General features: G+C 38.1%; 1 protein-coding gene across 7 annotated transcripts in view; it reads left to right on the top strand.

Moving 5' to 3' along the window:
* The first annotated feature begins 2,049 nt into the window (after nucleotides 1-2,049).
* DDHD2 (DDHD domain containing 2) overlaps nucleotides 2,050-15,504 on the top strand; it is a 26,034-nt gene continuing 12,579 nt past the window's right edge. For 2 of the 7 annotated variants that reach the window (XM_072763515.1, XM_072763517.1), the window contains exons 1-10: nucleotides 2,121-2,395; nucleotides 3,612-3,839; nucleotides 4,680-4,870; nucleotides 5,878-5,967; nucleotides 6,701-6,821; nucleotides 9,962-10,097; nucleotides 12,407-12,615; nucleotides 12,891-12,958; nucleotides 13,805-13,927; nucleotides 15,298-15,393. In XM_072763515.1, coding sequence (XP_072619616.1) covers nucleotides 3,620-3,839; nucleotides 4,680-4,870; nucleotides 5,878-5,967; nucleotides 6,701-6,821; nucleotides 9,962-10,097; nucleotides 12,407-12,615; nucleotides 12,891-12,958; nucleotides 13,805-13,927; nucleotides 15,298-15,393 — 1,254 coding nt within the window. In that variant the 5' untranslated portion in view covers nucleotides 2,121-2,395; nucleotides 3,612-3,619. Of the gene's footprint in view, nucleotides 2,396-2,505; nucleotides 2,742-3,611; nucleotides 3,840-4,679; nucleotides 4,871-5,877; nucleotides 5,968-6,700; nucleotides 6,822-8,700; nucleotides 8,791-9,961; nucleotides 10,098-12,406; nucleotides 12,616-12,890; nucleotides 12,959-13,804; nucleotides 13,928-15,297; nucleotides 15,394-15,504 lie in introns of those variants that run through there. The other 5 variants (XM_025993606.2, XM_025993609.2, XM_025993608.2 and 2 more) reach the window with 5 other exon arrangements.

Below are 15,504 nucleotides of genomic sequence, written 5' to 3'. Positions count from 1 at the left end.
ATTCACTGATAGGTTTTTAGATTCCCTATTGCAACTAACCTTTAAGAAGCCACCTTTTGTTGAATTTTAGTGTAGTATTAAAAATAGTCACAATTGGAAATCCCTGGAGGGCTCAGTGGTTTAGCGCCTGCCTTTGGCCCAGGATGTAATTTTGGAGTCCTGGGATCGAGTCCCATGTCGGGCTCCTTGCATGGAGCCTGCTTCTCCCTCTGCCTGTGTCTCTGTTTCTCTCTCTCTGTCTCTCATGAATAAATAAATAAAATCTTAAAAAAAAATAGTCACAATTATCTGAAGAGGCTATTAAAATACTTCTTCCTTCTCCAACTACATAGTTGAGGGAAGCTGGGTTTTCTTTATATACTTCAACCAAAACTAAGTAACAGTTTGAATGCAGAAGCAAATATGAGAATCCAACAGTTTTCTTTTTTTTTTTTTATAAAAAGTGGGGTATCCAACAGTTTTCTATTAAACTAGACATTTTTTTTTTAATAAAAGATTTTCTTTATTTCCTTGAGAAACAGAGAGAGACAGACAGACAGAGAGAGAGGCAGGGTCTCCAGGATTAGGCCCTGGGCTGAACGCAGCGCTAAACCGCTGAGCTACCGGGCTGCCCCTATTAAACTAGACATTAAAGAAATTTATAAAAATGTAAAATGCCATTCTTTCCCCTGATTTTTTTCATTTTGGGAAATAGTTATTTTTCCATGAAAAATTTTATTTACAAGAAATGAGTTTTTAGTATTATTTTCAATGAATTAGTAAATATTTAAATTTGTTTTAATTTCTAGTAAATATAGATATAACCTACATAAACAATACTTCTTTAGGGTCCTCAATAATTACAGTGTAAAGAGTTCTTGAGACCAAAAAATTGAGAACAACTGGTATAGAGGATATAGAGATTTGGAGACAGAGGACCTAAATTCAAGGTCTGGTTTTGTCACTTAACTGATTTTAGGTAAGTCCCTTACCTGCAGGCTCTGGAGACACTATTTTTCTGGCTCCATCACTTGCTGATAGTTAAGACTTTGGGCCATTTTACCTCTGTAAATAGGGATAACTAGAGTCTGTACTACATCAAGTTGTGGCGAGGACTAAATGGGGTCACACTTGTAGAAAGCTTGCAACCCTACCTGAAACATAGTAAGAGCTCAGTATAAATGATGGCTCCTGTTATGGGTCTATGATATTAGCCAGTCATCTGACAAGGTCCTAGAGAATGGGACAGCTCTGGCATTCTTTATCCTCTCCCTGGAGAGCAGAAGCTTTCTAGGTGTTAAAAGTAAACTTGTGGCTGTGAACCTGTTTTGGGAACCTGTTCCCAAAATTCTTTTTCCTCGATTTCTGAAGCAGTAACAAAACTGAAAGGCATTTTCTGAACCCTTGCCCTTTAATCTAGTTAGAAAATAGGCAAGTATCTTAATGAATACTCAAAGGAGCTGAGCTCTTCCAGAAAACTAAATACTCAGGGCAGGGCCATGAGCTTCATGACTGTGGGAAATTCATTTAAACTTTTCACCTCAATTACGTCATCTTGTTTGGACAAAATTAACTCGTTTCCAACCTCTGGTGCAGCTTTTAAATGCGGTGACGCTCACCTCTACATTTTTTAGACTTATCTTTTTGGGCAGCCTTGAAATCCTAATAGATGGAAGCGGGAGGGGGGAAAGACGCAGGGGTAACTTTTTTCTTTGCAAACGCCAGGGGTGTCCACTTTCCCCTACATGCAGGAAGGGAAGCCTCTGCCAGCGCCCTACCATCCTACTGCTCCCCAGGGACGCGGCACCTGCGACCCGGTCATCTTTCCCGGCCCTTCAGCGTGGTCAGCCAGGGTAGTACCGGGCTCGGCGCGCCTCTTTCCTCGTCGAGTCTGCCGAGTGAGGAGGCGAGGCTGGCTGATCCCGAAGAAGCTTGCTTCCAGTCCAACTCAAAACGCTCCCTTACTCCTGGAAGACCTCATCCCCCACCCGCGCCTTTCCAAGTCCCCTGACCTCCCGCTGAGCTTCCGCGCGCGGACTCCCAGCGAAGGGCACGCCCCACGCACCGCCCACACGCCCGGCGCTTCGCTTCCCTGCCCGCAGGAAGGAGCCACATCTCGCGCGATTCCTCCCACCTCTCGCGACACTTCCTGTCAGTCTCGGGCCGCTCTGAGGGCCCCACCCATCGCTTCCACGCCGCGGTCCTAGCCACACCGCCTCTGCTCTCGGTCGCCCGGCCCTCTGTTCGCCCGCTGGGAGCGCAGTGGAGCCCAGTGCTGGGCACGAGCCTGGCGGGGCCGCAGGCTCCGCCCTGCTGCGCCCCGCCCCGCCTGGGCTCCCGGGAAAGGCTGCCGCGGGGACATGTCGTGCTCCCCTCAGCGAGGGCAGGAGCGTGTGAAAGGCAGCGGGGCTGTCAGGTGAGCCAGCGGCGGCGGGCCAGGGTGGGCGGCTGGGCCCAGGGAGGCCCGGCTGGGCTGCGGGTTGGGGATGCCGGGGGCGGAGGAGGACGGGATGCCCAAGGCCGAGAGGGGAGGTGCCAGGAGGACCGACCCGGGGGTGGGTGACCTCGATCCGGGGGGAGCGGCCAGGGTTCCGTGTGTGCCGCCTGCGCTCTGAGGCCCCGGGAGATTACTGTGTTTCCATCCGCTCCGCTCCTTTCTGCAGGGCTGGACGCGGGCGGAGGCAGGTCTCCGACCTCTGGTCCGGGCTGCAGGAGGAGGCCCGGGGTCGTGGGGAGCAGGGGCACGCCAGGGTTGCTGTGAGGTAAATCGGTGCTAGGGAAGAAAGATGCAGTGGCCGGAAGCCTGGGGAGCGTCCGCTCGGGGGAGGGCAGGTGTTTGCCATCCCTCTGCGCCCGGTGCCGAGATAGCAGGCGGCTCACTTCCCTCAGGTGGGACGCACCTCGATGTATGCAGTGTCCCAGCTGAGGGGTCTGAGTGGTGAAGGGGTGGGACCACCTAGGGCAGAGTCGTCTTTGAGGGAAAGAGGCTATTGAGGTCACTCTTTCCTTTTCACCTGAGCCTGGCGCCGTGGCAGTGGGTGCGCGCTTGCGGACGGGGGTTCCGACCAGGTTCAGGTTCTCAGAATTCGTGCCCGAGTACACTTCAAGAATCAATCAAAGGTGACAGGTTCTTAAGTGAAGAGTTTAACTTTCAGTATTGTAAGATCCCAATAATCCAGTATGTAAGTGTTTAGCGATAGAGGCCTGGAGCCTAAAATATAGGTGTTATTAAGACAGTTGGAGTAAATTTTTTTGCCTTTGGTGATAGATTGGATTTGGGATGAGACGCTTTGTTGCAGTCAAGTTTTTGACCATGTGTTTCTTGGGATTCTGGGTTTGTCTTATAATTTATTGTCTGACTAAAGCCATGCAGTTTCCCGAGAGTTGGGAAATCCGTGTAAGGTGGTTTGACTATAAGAAGCATTTTTTTAAAAGTTCCCCCTCAAATCCAGCTCTTAATTTATAGGTTATTTCTAAATTCAGTTGTGTGGCCCCCTTGAGATTAGTCTTTCTTTCAGAAATGGCTCCTTAAAATGACCAGGTGTGTGTGTGTGTGTGTGTGTGTATGAGAGAGCAACTTCACTGGAAAGTTTTTCCCCCCCCATGATAGTTTCTTTTATCTTGTCTTTTAGAGAGCGAAATGTCATCAGCGGAATCACAGCAGGAACAATTGTCCCAGTCAGATCCATCCCCGTCACCAAACTCATGTAGTTCCTTTGAGCTACTAGACATGGATGCTGGCAGTTTGTATGAACCAGTTTCTCCTCATTGGTTTTATTGTAAAATAATAGATTCTAAAGAGACATGGATTCCTTTCAACTCCGAGGATTCACAGCAGCTGGAAGAGGCATATGGTTCTGGTAGGATGAAAATGATGACTTTTAATAAAGACTATTTCAGTCTAATATGATAGTTACTATATTGATGACTTTTAATAAAGACTATTTCAGTCTAATATGATAGTTACTATATTGATAGTTACTTTAATAAAGACTATTTCAGTCTAATATGATAGTTACTATATTGAGTGCCATTAAAAATATTAGTTTTTTTTCTAGTTTTCTCTATAGCATTTTTGTAGTTCTCTCTCCTATAGTATTTTTATATAGAAGTAGAAGTTTTGCATTACTAACCAGTCAGTTTATAATATTTAAGAATCTGGTTTGTATTTGAAAACAGTACTTACTGTAATTTCTTCACAGTTATCTAATAATGTCTTATGTTCCAGCATATGTTTCCATTTTTGTTTATAAAGAGTGGGGGCATGTCACATTGCAAAGAATGAATTCTTCATTTATCACTTGTTTTTTCTTCTTTTATGAAACAAGAATGATGCTATTAACTATTTTACCATCATGATGGTCACAGTTGTTAATTTACCTTTGGCTCCTCAAGCAGAAACTCAGAAAAGCCTTATATACTTGTTTGTTTGTTTAATGGGACACTACTGTCTCTTCTCAGAAAAAGAACAAAATATTGTTTGTGTATTATTTTTTTTTCATGTATCATTAAAACCAAGAATGGTTTTGATGGTTTGTAAAGTAGTGGAAAAAAATATCAATTCTATTTTGTTTGTTTAGCCAAGAAGAAAATGTTCATTCTTATGTCTCATAAACATTATTTAGAGTATACTCAGAATTGTATTTTAGGAGATTTATTTTGATAAATGTACTTCTTTTCCCCTTTCCAATCTGTGATAGGAAAAAATTGTGATGGGAGAGTTGTCCCCACTGATGGGGGCAGATATGATGTGCATTTGGGGGAGAGGATGCGGTATGCTGTATACTGGGATGAGCTAGCATCAGAAGTGAGACGATGTACCTGGTTTTACAAGGGAGACAAAGATAATAAGTATGTTCCCTACTCAGAGAGCTTCAGCCAAGTATTAGAGGTACACCTTGATCCCTTTTCATGTATTTTCATTTTTTTAATTTAATAATCTTGTGATTTATTTTTGTGAAATTTCTAGAAAGAATTTGGTTCTATCTGAATCATATCTATAGAATTTCTTTTTTTCAGTTTAGTTTCAAGATGAAGTGGTTTTATTTTCAGATTTTAAAATCCTGTGGAGGGTACCTGGGTGGTTCAGTCAGTTAAGTGTCTGCCTTCAGCTCAGGTCATGATCCCAGGGGTCCTGGATCTAGTCTCACATTAGGCTCCTTGCTTAGTGGGGAGTCTACTTCTCCCTGTACCCCTCCCTCTGTTTGTGCTCTCTCTCTCAATGCTCATTTTCCCTTCTCTCTCAAGTAAGTAAAATTTAAAAATAAAATAAAATACCATGGAAACTGTTATGCCTTTAAGTTAAAATTTTTTCTCTAGTGGTGATCATTGTTAATAATATTTAAATTATGATCACAGGATTGATCTGTTTATTTATTTATTTAAAAGATTATTTATTTATTCATGACAGAGAGAGAGAGAGAGAGAGAGAGAGGCAGAGACACAGACACAGACAGAGGGAGAAGCAGGCTCAATGCAGAGAGCCCCAACATGGGGCTGGATCCCAGGTCTCCAGGATCACACGCTGGGCCAAAGGTGGCACTAAACCGCTGAGGCATCGGGGCTGCCCAGATTGGTCTTTTTAAGCCTTTTCTTTTTCTGGCTCTGAAAACAGTCTGAAATGTTCTTTCTTTAAATTGGAGTAGACATTAATATTACTGAAAGTATATAAAAATGTGAACAATGATTTTATCTAGTCTACTTGATAAAAGTAGGAGTGATTTTTTTTGTTCTATACTATTATCTGTTGTAATTTTAAAAGACCTTTCAAATAGTTTGATAAACAGGAGTCTGATATTCTTATGAAATTGTTTATCTAGCGGTATTCTTATAAAAAAAAAAGTTCAGTTTTAATAGAGGGCTATTAGGGAAGTCTAATGAAATTTGTTTTCTTTTAAGGAAACGTACATGCTTGCTGTAACTCTGGATGAGTGGAAAAAGAAACTGGAATCTCCCAACAGAGAAATTATTATATTACACAATCCAAAGGTAAAGCGAATTAAGCCTTTCTTTCATGTGGGATTAAAGGTTAATTGCATTACTAAGGAGATCTTAATTGGTTTCTTTTTCATAGGGATTCTATTTAGGAAAACCTTTGGTAATTTTTACATTGCATTTACAATTATGAAGCTTGTATCCACTGCCACCATTTTTTACTTCATTCACCTTATACAAAAGATTTTTTTTTTAAAGATTTATTTATTTATTTATTCAGAGAGAGAGAGAGGCAGACACACAGGCTGAGGGATAAGCAGGCTCCATGCAGGGAGCCTGACATGGGACTCGATCCTGGGTCTCCAGGATCACACCCCTGGCTGCAGGCGGCACTAAACTGCTGCGCCACTAGGGCTGCCCACAAAAGAATTTTCTTAGGAAAGATTACACTACTGTAGAATATAAGAATATAAAGAATATCACTGGCACGTTATGTGGGCATATTTTACATGTATAGGGTATTATTGAGAGATTCCTTAGCCTGATTTTTTTTTCTTTTTTTGGCTTTATTGAGGTATAATTGACAAAATCATAAGGTATTTAATGTGTACAACATTGGCCTACAGTATTTTCAGGGTTCTGATTTTAAACCATTAGAGTTGCATATCAAAACTCCAGCTGAGATTCTGTTTTGAAAGACATGTTCCTATCTCTCAGAATGTATAAATAGAGACGTCTATAATGTAGATCTTTTCTCTCTGAGATCTTTTGACCTTTTCTATTTAAGCTTATGGTGCATTACCAGCCAGTTGCAGGGTCTGATGAATGGGGTTCAACACCCACTGAACAGGGTCGACCAAGAACAGTGAAGAGAGGAGTTGAGAACATCTCTGTTGACATTCATTGTGGTAATGTTAATCATTTATTTTTCATGATGGGCTTATTTATGACTTAAATTGTGACCTTTTTCTATGGATTTGGATTATCTCAAGACTTAAAAATGATTTAGTCATATGTGCTTATTTTGAGTTAAGATTAGCATCACTTTACTGAATATCTTTTTTTTAAGATTTATTTATTTATTTTAGAGAGAGAGTGCGCGTGCGCACACAAGCGGGAGGGGCAGAGGGAGAGGGAGAGAGAATCACAAGCAGACTCTGAGCTGAGTGCAGAGCAGGAGGCAGGGCTTCTTCTCACAACCTGAGTTTACAACCTGAGCCAGAACTGAGTTGGATGCTTAACTGACTGTGCCACCCATACGACCCACTAAAAATCTTAATAGATATAAAAATCTATTTTATTATTTTTTAAAAGATTTTATTTATTCATGAGAGACAGAGAGAGAGAGGCAGAGATATAGGCAGAAGGAGAAGCAGGCTCCCCTCAAGGAGCCCAATGTGGGACTCAGTCCCTGAACCCCAGGATTATACCCCGAGTATGAAAGCAGAGCTTAACCAGTGAGCCATCCAGGTGTCCCTAAAAATCTATTTTAAAGTTACTAAGTATATATTGTGGGATAGGTAAAATTTGGCAATACTAATCAAGAGGTCACTTGGTACAAATGAACTGATTTAGTCCTAATTTTAAGAAGTATGATTTCACCTGTTTGGTTAAAAATTTATTTTTGGTAACTCCTGTCCTTGAAGATTTTGAACTAAGGAAAACTTTTTCAGTAGAACCTGGATGGTTATCCATTGCTATCCAGCTAAAGCCATTTATGGTTGGTTTTATAATATACTTAGCTGGGTTATAAAATTCCTTTTATCCCTGAGATGGCTTGTCTTAGACTTACTATACTTACAAGTCTTAGACTTACTGTAATTTAAAAAGATACATTTAGGGGTACCTGGCTGGCTCATTCAGAGGAGTATGTGACTGTTGATCTCAGGATTGTGAGTTCGAGCCCCACGTTGGGTGTAGAGATTACTTAAATAAAAAAAATAAAATAAAATAAAAAATGAGTCTAAAAATTTAGGTTTTATATACACACCAGACATTATTGGTATAATTGATAGAAATGGAATATTAAATAAAAGTATCCTACCAATATTATGTTGCCTGAATTCGATAACTGTACTGTGATTATTTAGGAAAATATTCTTAGTGAATACATATTAAAGAATTCAAAGAGTTAAAGATGTATGATGTGTGCAATCTGATGATATATGCAACCTGCTTCCAAATGGTTCAGAAAAATAAATGTGTGTGTAAACACATACATGTAGAGAATAATAAAGCAAATGTAAATGTTAAAGTTTTGAATCTGTAAAAAGTACATGGGAGTGTCTATACTATGCTTTCATGTTTTCTGTAAGATCTCAGTTATTTCAAAATAAGTTTAAAACCTGAAAATTTCTTTTTACAGATTTATGTCAAAGTAAATAAACACAATAAAATCATTATATTTACAGTAAAATATGGAACTATTTTGTGTTCTTTAAGTAATCTATTTTGGGGCACCTGAGTGGCTCAGTCAGTTAAGATACCGAGTCTTGATTTCTGTTTAGGTCCTTATCTTGGGGCTGAGGGACCCAACATCTGCTGAGTGCAGTCTGCTTGTCCCTCTCCCTCTGCTCCTCAACTAACTTCCTACCTACTTACCTACCTACCTACCTTCCTTCCTTCCTTCCAATAAATAAATAAATAAATACATACATACATACATACTTTAAAAAATGATCTTATATTTTAATTTGCCATCTTTATAACCTATTCATTGTGAATGATTGACTTTAGAATATAAGACTAGTTATATGAAATAATTATTCTTTTAAATTTCATTTATAGGAGAGCCTTTGCAAATAGATCACTTGGTTTTTGTAGTCCATGGGATTGGACCAGCTTGTGATCTCCGCTTTCGAAGCATTGTACAGTGTGGTATGTTTGCAAAGCATGTAAGATTAAATCATTTAAGGGTGATATTAGAGCTCCTCTGAGCTGAGATAAAGTGTTGTTTTTAGTCTTTTGTCTTATCTGCATAATAAGATTTGGAGAGCTAAAGACAGGTGGCAAGGTGTTAAAGCTTCTTAACCTAGATCTAAAGTACTAGTAAATTCCTTAGGCTAATAGTTTATGCTCTTAACTAATAATTCTTGAGTGAACAAGTCCTTAATCCGTAGAAAATTGTATTATGAATGTGATGGCTGTCTTTCTAACCATTCCAAACTTAAAGTGAACCAAAAAGATGATATAGTTTAAATGAATAATAGAACCTTCAGTCATTTTTATAATTCGTAGTGTGATAAAGCTCTTGATATTCTATTTGGAGTATTTAGGCTATTAGTATAACTTGATTTTGAAAGGTAGTGTCCTCTAAAACTTAATAGTACATATTTAGAGTCTGTTCCAACTTGGGAATCTTCTTCTACTGGCTAATGCTTCTAAACATTAACCTTCTGGAAGGTTAAGATTGATATAGAATGAATTACAAGAAGCAGTGTTTTTTTTTTTTTTTTAATGTAAAATATTGGATAAGGGTTTTTTATAAGAACCAGAAAGTTAGAATAAGAATCTAACTTCAAGGCCAGTTGACACAGTCACGTGATTCCCCCCCACCCCTTTTTAAAAAACATTGAAATAGTTCCCATGACACAGAAGTTTTATTTTTGTTTTGTTTTGTTTTGTTTTGTTTTTGTGAGGGGAAAAAAAGCCTTTATTGATAAATAGTTTACAATGAAATAAATAGAGTGACAGTTTGTTAAAGGGAGCCCGACATGGAACTCGACCCCGGGACTCCAGGATCACACCCTGGGCTGAAGGCGGCACTAAACCACTGAGCCACCCTGGCTGCCCCCATGACACAGAAGTTTTAAAGTTAGCTTTTCTTTGGGTAAAATGTTTTGTATAGTAAAATAAAGTTTTGTCTTAAAGGAACAGCTTTTCCTATGTGCACTGATAATATTTCCTGAATACCACTTTGCTGTCTTTGACTCAAGTAAATATGTGTTCTAGGCAAATGGAGATAAGAGTATAATTACATGATCTGTTGCATCCTAATTCTGTGAATTCATTGCTTCCCTGGTGATGCATAAGTCAATTTCTTTTCCAGTTAATGATTTTCGCAGTGTTTCCTTGAACCTGCTACAAACACATTTTAAGAAAGCCCAAGAAAATCAGCAGATTGGGAGGGTAGAATTTCTTCCAGTCAACTGGCACAGTCCTTTGCATTCTACTGGTGTGGATGTGTGAGTAATACCTTATATCTTTGAGCTGTTAACTAAGATTGTAATACATTTTCTGATCAGTGATATGGATGAGGTTATAATCAGCAATAGCTGATTTTATAAAAATTTGTTGGGGATGCCTAGGTGGCTCAGTGGTTTAGCCCCTGCCTTCGGCCCAGGGTGTGATCCTGGAGTCCTGGGATCGAATCCCACGTCGGGCTTCTGCATGGAGCCTGCTTCTTCCTCTGCCTGTGTCTCTGCCTGTCTCTCTTTCTCTCTCTCTCTCTCTCTGTCTTTCATGAATAAATAATAAAATCTTTAAAAAAAAATTTGTTCAACAAGAAGTTTTTTGTATTTCTATGTCTTTTTTTAGAGATACATTATTAAATGCTGACCAGTTCCTTGGTTTAACTAAACTGGTTAAGAGTAATGTGCTGTGTGTATCTTCTTGCAGTGTGTCTTACTAGCTCGTTACTATTTACTATTACAGGTATATTATTTCTTTAGCATTAAAACCAAATGTTGCTTTCTTCCCATGGTGTATAAGCATTTCCATTTTCAGATGTCAAGCCAGCTTACCTCAAGATGTACAAAGTGTTTTGTTGTTCCTTTTGTGGTCATATTTAGGTAATATTTGTCCACATTTGGAAAAAGAAATCCCCCAAACATTAAGTTATTAGCATTTAAACTTGAATAATTCATATAATTTTTAAGTGATGGCTGTTTTAAGTCAAAAACCTCAGTAGTTTTGTTTGTAGATTTTATAGTAATGTCAGAGAAGGTTGCCTTATATTAAGGGCAAAATACTTCTTTCTTTCCAGAAACAAGTGTACTCATAATATAGTTTTAGGATAGAATGGCAGATTTTTCTGTAGAAGATAAAGTAGTTGGTATTTTGGTGTTAGTCTTGGAAAAATGGCTTTTCTGATTCTGTGTCTCTCAGTTCTTAGTACTATATGATTTGAGCATATTCCACGTGCCAGATATTGTGGTGTTGCTTTTACTAGGTATGGAGTTTACATTTGTCATATTTGAGATGATACTAAGAGATTCCTAAGGGCAAATTGCCCTCTCTAAACTACAGAAGCTGTTGAATCTTTGAGGAATCCTTCTCAGTATTTTGAGAAAGCTTTAACTGGAAGTTGATTTGGATAATGTCAGCATGGTTTCCTTTGCAAGATATGAGTTCTCTTGGCTTTGGCATTTGGGTTTCCTCTTCTTTCAAGGGTTTTAGAAATTCTGTATTGAGAAAGGGATCCATTTATCATTTGATTTGTGGTTAAAAAATGCTGAGAATTCTAGAAAAATCTTGTATTTTCTGTCTTTAAAAAAAACCTTTATTATAGAGAATTTTGTACACACAAGTAGCTTGTATAATGAATCTTCATGTACAGATTATGATTACCCAGCCCCAGGTAGCCTCAACAACATGGCCAGTTCTGTTCTATCCATTATCTTCCAACCCCTGTCTACTGCCCATCCCTCTACCATATTATTTTTGAACCAAATCTTAAAGTATTATATGATTTTATCTATTAATGTTTTTATATCTGAAAGGACTTCTAAAAATATATTAACTAGGGGTGCCTGAGTGGCTCAGTGGGTTGAGCGTTTGTCTGCCTTTGGCTCAGGGTGTGATCCTGGGATCAAGTTCTGCATCAGGCTCCCTGAAGGGAGCCTGCTTCTCCCTCTGCCTCTCTCTCTGTCTCTTATGAATAAATGAATAAAGTCTTAAAAAATTAACTATAGCACCCTTGTCATACCTAAAAAAAATTCTTTTTTAAAAAATGATTTATGTATTTATTTAGAGAGAATGCGAGTGTGCACATGAGTGGCGGGGAGCAGAGGGAGAGGGAGATAAGCAGACTCCCCACAGAGCAGGGAGTTATCCAGGTGCCTCTAAAAAAATTCTTAATATTGGCAAATATACAGTGTTCAAATTTCCAATTGTCTAATACAGTTGTGATCATATATGCACACACATTTTAAACTGGGATCCAAGTAAGGTTCATAAATTGGAGTTCATTGATACGTCTTTAAATCTCTCTTTAATCTCTTGATCACCTTTCCATCTCTATTTCCTTGGAATTTATGTATTGAAGAAACTGGATTATTTGTCTTGTAGAGATTCTCATTGGCTTTTGCTGATCACATCTTTTTGGCTTAAATATGTCTCTGAGTCCTTTGTTATTTCCTATAAATTGATTGCTGTCTCTTGTGAATTTAAATAAGTCTAAGCTTGAAGGCTAAGCTGAGTAATAACTTAGAGGAGGTTATGGAATGTATTAGATTTTCTGCTTAAAATATGTTTTTTTCTTTTTTTTTTTCAGAGATCTGCAGCGAATAACTCTGCCCAGCATTAACCGCCTAAGGCATTTCACCAATGACACAATTCTAGATGTCTTCTTCTACAATAGCCCCACCTATTGTCAGACTATTGTGGACACAGTTGCTTCGGAAATGAACCGAATATATACACTTTTTCTGCAGAGGAACCCTGATTTCAAAGGGGGTGTATCCATTGCTGGTCATAGTTTAGGTAACATATGAATTCTCTGTGACCAGAGAAGACTATCACATATTAAGGACACCTGTTTTTTAAATACAGTGTCTTTTATCAGTATCCGATTCAGAGGTCTAGAACTGGTCTGTGATGAAGCATTTGGAAGGAGTTAGAAGGGTGGTGGTGGTGGATTGGAAAGAAAAACTTCCTGCTTTATAGATTTTACTACATAGGTAATTGGCTTAATACTTTTTGTATAAAACTGTGTAGTGCCAGTGCTTAGAAATTATCCCTTCTTTCTTCTATTTTAGGTTCGCTTATATTGTTTGATATCCTAACAAATCAGAAAGATTCTTTGGGGGATATGGATAATGAAAAGGTAAGTTAGATGTACAGATAGCTTCTTTTGGTACTATTTCTTTGTACAGATCTTTAGATCCTAGACCTATATTTTGTCATTTGCTTAGTTTAATCTCATACCATAATATTAATTTTATGATTATCTTAATTTTAACAGACTTATAATTATCTCTGTCATTCTTGGCTGATAGAAGCAAGATAGTAATATGATATGCTTCCACAAATATTTGCCACATTCTAAAATAACTGTTGGTATTTTATTTTCCATTATAATTATGCACTTCTTATCTGTTGTTAGAATTATAGAATCATTGAGCTGAAATGGAGTTTTCATATGATGAGGAAATGAAGAATGAATTGGATGCAAAGTGGTATAATTTATAGAAAGTCATTTGAAAGCAGTGGGAGGACTTGATGTTTAAAATCTTTTCTAAAAGTCCTGTGAACACTTTAAAGGTTTGAATTAGTACTTAGCATATACTATCTTGTATATTTTCCCTTTTTAGAGAAGTGTTGTTTCTATTGTTGGACTGTGAGTTCTTCCAGGACAAGGACTTTATCTTGGGTTGTTTTATGTCTTAAACACTTTTTCTTTAATAAGAGCTCAATAAATGTTTTGTTAGTGAAGGTGAAGAATACTTGGATAATCATTCATGCATTCATTTATTTAAAAATGTTGTTTCAACTAAAATTGCAAACAAGAGATTAACTTAATTTATATTTTGTTCAAATTACAGTTTACTTAAAATTAAGTATATCTTTATGTAGAACTCTCCTATAGTATATTTTTTTGTTGCCAATAGTAATAATAAAAGACAATCTAAATGAATTTAGAGAATATGAGCTTTACAATTTAATTTTTTAGGATGCACCAAATATTGTCATGGATCAGGGAGACACACTGACACTAGAGGAAGATTTGAAGAAACTGCAACTCTCGGAATTCTTCAGTGTCTTTGAGAAGGAGAAAGTAGATAAGGAAGCTCTGGTAAAAACAATCTTTTAAAACTATGTCATGCCGTTTTTAGCATTTTTATGCTTATCTTCATCTTACTGCTGACTAAGAGCTGCCCTTTAGTCGTAAATACTCTGTTATCATTAGTAATGTCCTGTAGCATTATTTATGTGTGTTTTATCTTATAAAGTGATTTTTGCTTTGTGGGAGAGCAAAGTTCAGAGGAGGCATATTGACAAACACAGTGATAGAACAAAGACTGCAAAACAACATAGCTCAGGAAACAGAGTGAGAATAAATGGCCACTAATTATCCCACCTCTTATTTTCTGTTACATTTCCAAGAGCTCTACTGTTGATATTTGCTTATTTATTTGCTTTTTTTTTTACCCCCCCTTTTATTTTTTTGCTTTTTGTCAGGCTTGCAATACATTCATTCATTCAACAGGTATTTAGTGAATGTTTAATATGATCAGGTGTACTATACCAAGTACTAGAGATAGAGTGGTCAGTAAGACAGATATTATGTAAGCCATAAACATGTAAACATAAACATCCTGATGCTTATGGTTTAGTAGGGAAGACACATTAAATAATTAATTACAATTGTGATAAGTTCTAAGTAGGAAAAGTACACAGTAGTATTAAGAATGTATAATAGGGGGGATCCCTGGGTGGCTCAGCAGTTTGGCGCCTGCCTTTGGTCCAGGGCGTGGTCCTGGTGTCCCAGGATCAAGTCCCGTGTCGGGCTCCTGTCATGGAGCCTGCTTCTCCCTCTGCCTGTGTCTCTGCCTCTCTCTCTCTCTCTCTCTCTCTCTCTCTCTATGTCTATCATGAATAAATAAATAAAATCTTAAAAAAAAATGTATAATAGGACTAACGTAGTCTGGGAGGGAGAAGGAAGCCTTAACCTAATCAGGTGAGTAGAACTTAAGCTGAGATCTTGATTGTTAGTCTGTTTCATGCTCCGTGTTGTATGTTCTTACTGCTTGTGTCCATGAGTAGGGATATAATCTTTCTCAGGAATGTGACATCTAAGTCAGCATGGAAATCAAGGAGTGTTTTTGTGTTATGCAGGTAGATAACCACTTCTGTAGGTTGATATGTGTGTGTGTGTGTGTGTGTGTGTGTGTGTGTGTGTGTGTAAAATAATATGTCATTTGTATTACTATACCATTGATACTGTATAGTACTGATAATTCTTCAGGCTTTTTTTTTTTCAGGCTTTTGTGAATAAAGTATTATTCCTCCTCGAAATTATTACTGATGTTATACTACTAGAGAGCCCTGTTAATATAAAGCAAAGAACAATAGTGCACGGTCTTATTCCTCTCAGAGAATAAGACATTTAATTCATTTTATTTTGTCTAGAAATAAGAAGGATATTTGATTTTCTATGCCTAGGCTTTATGTACTGACAAAGATCTTCAGGAAATGGGAATTCCCCTAGGACCAAGAAAGAAGATATTAAACTACTTTAGGACCAGAAAAAGTTTAATGGTATGTGCTTAAAATAGCTTGTAGGATTAAATGATTTTTGTCATCCTTGTATCCTTTTGCTTTGTGAGGTGTTTAGTCAACTGACCAATTTCGTTAACTGATCTTTGGTAC

Source organism: Vulpes vulpes, chromosome 7 (genome assembly GCF_048418805.1).
Source record: "Vulpes vulpes isolate BD-2025 chromosome 7, VulVul3, whole genome shotgun sequence".
NCBI lineage: Eukaryota > Metazoa > Chordata > Mammalia > Carnivora > Canidae > Vulpes > Vulpes vulpes.
Note: the sequence above shows the minus strand (reverse complement) of the source record. Positions and strands in the feature narration are given on the sequence as shown.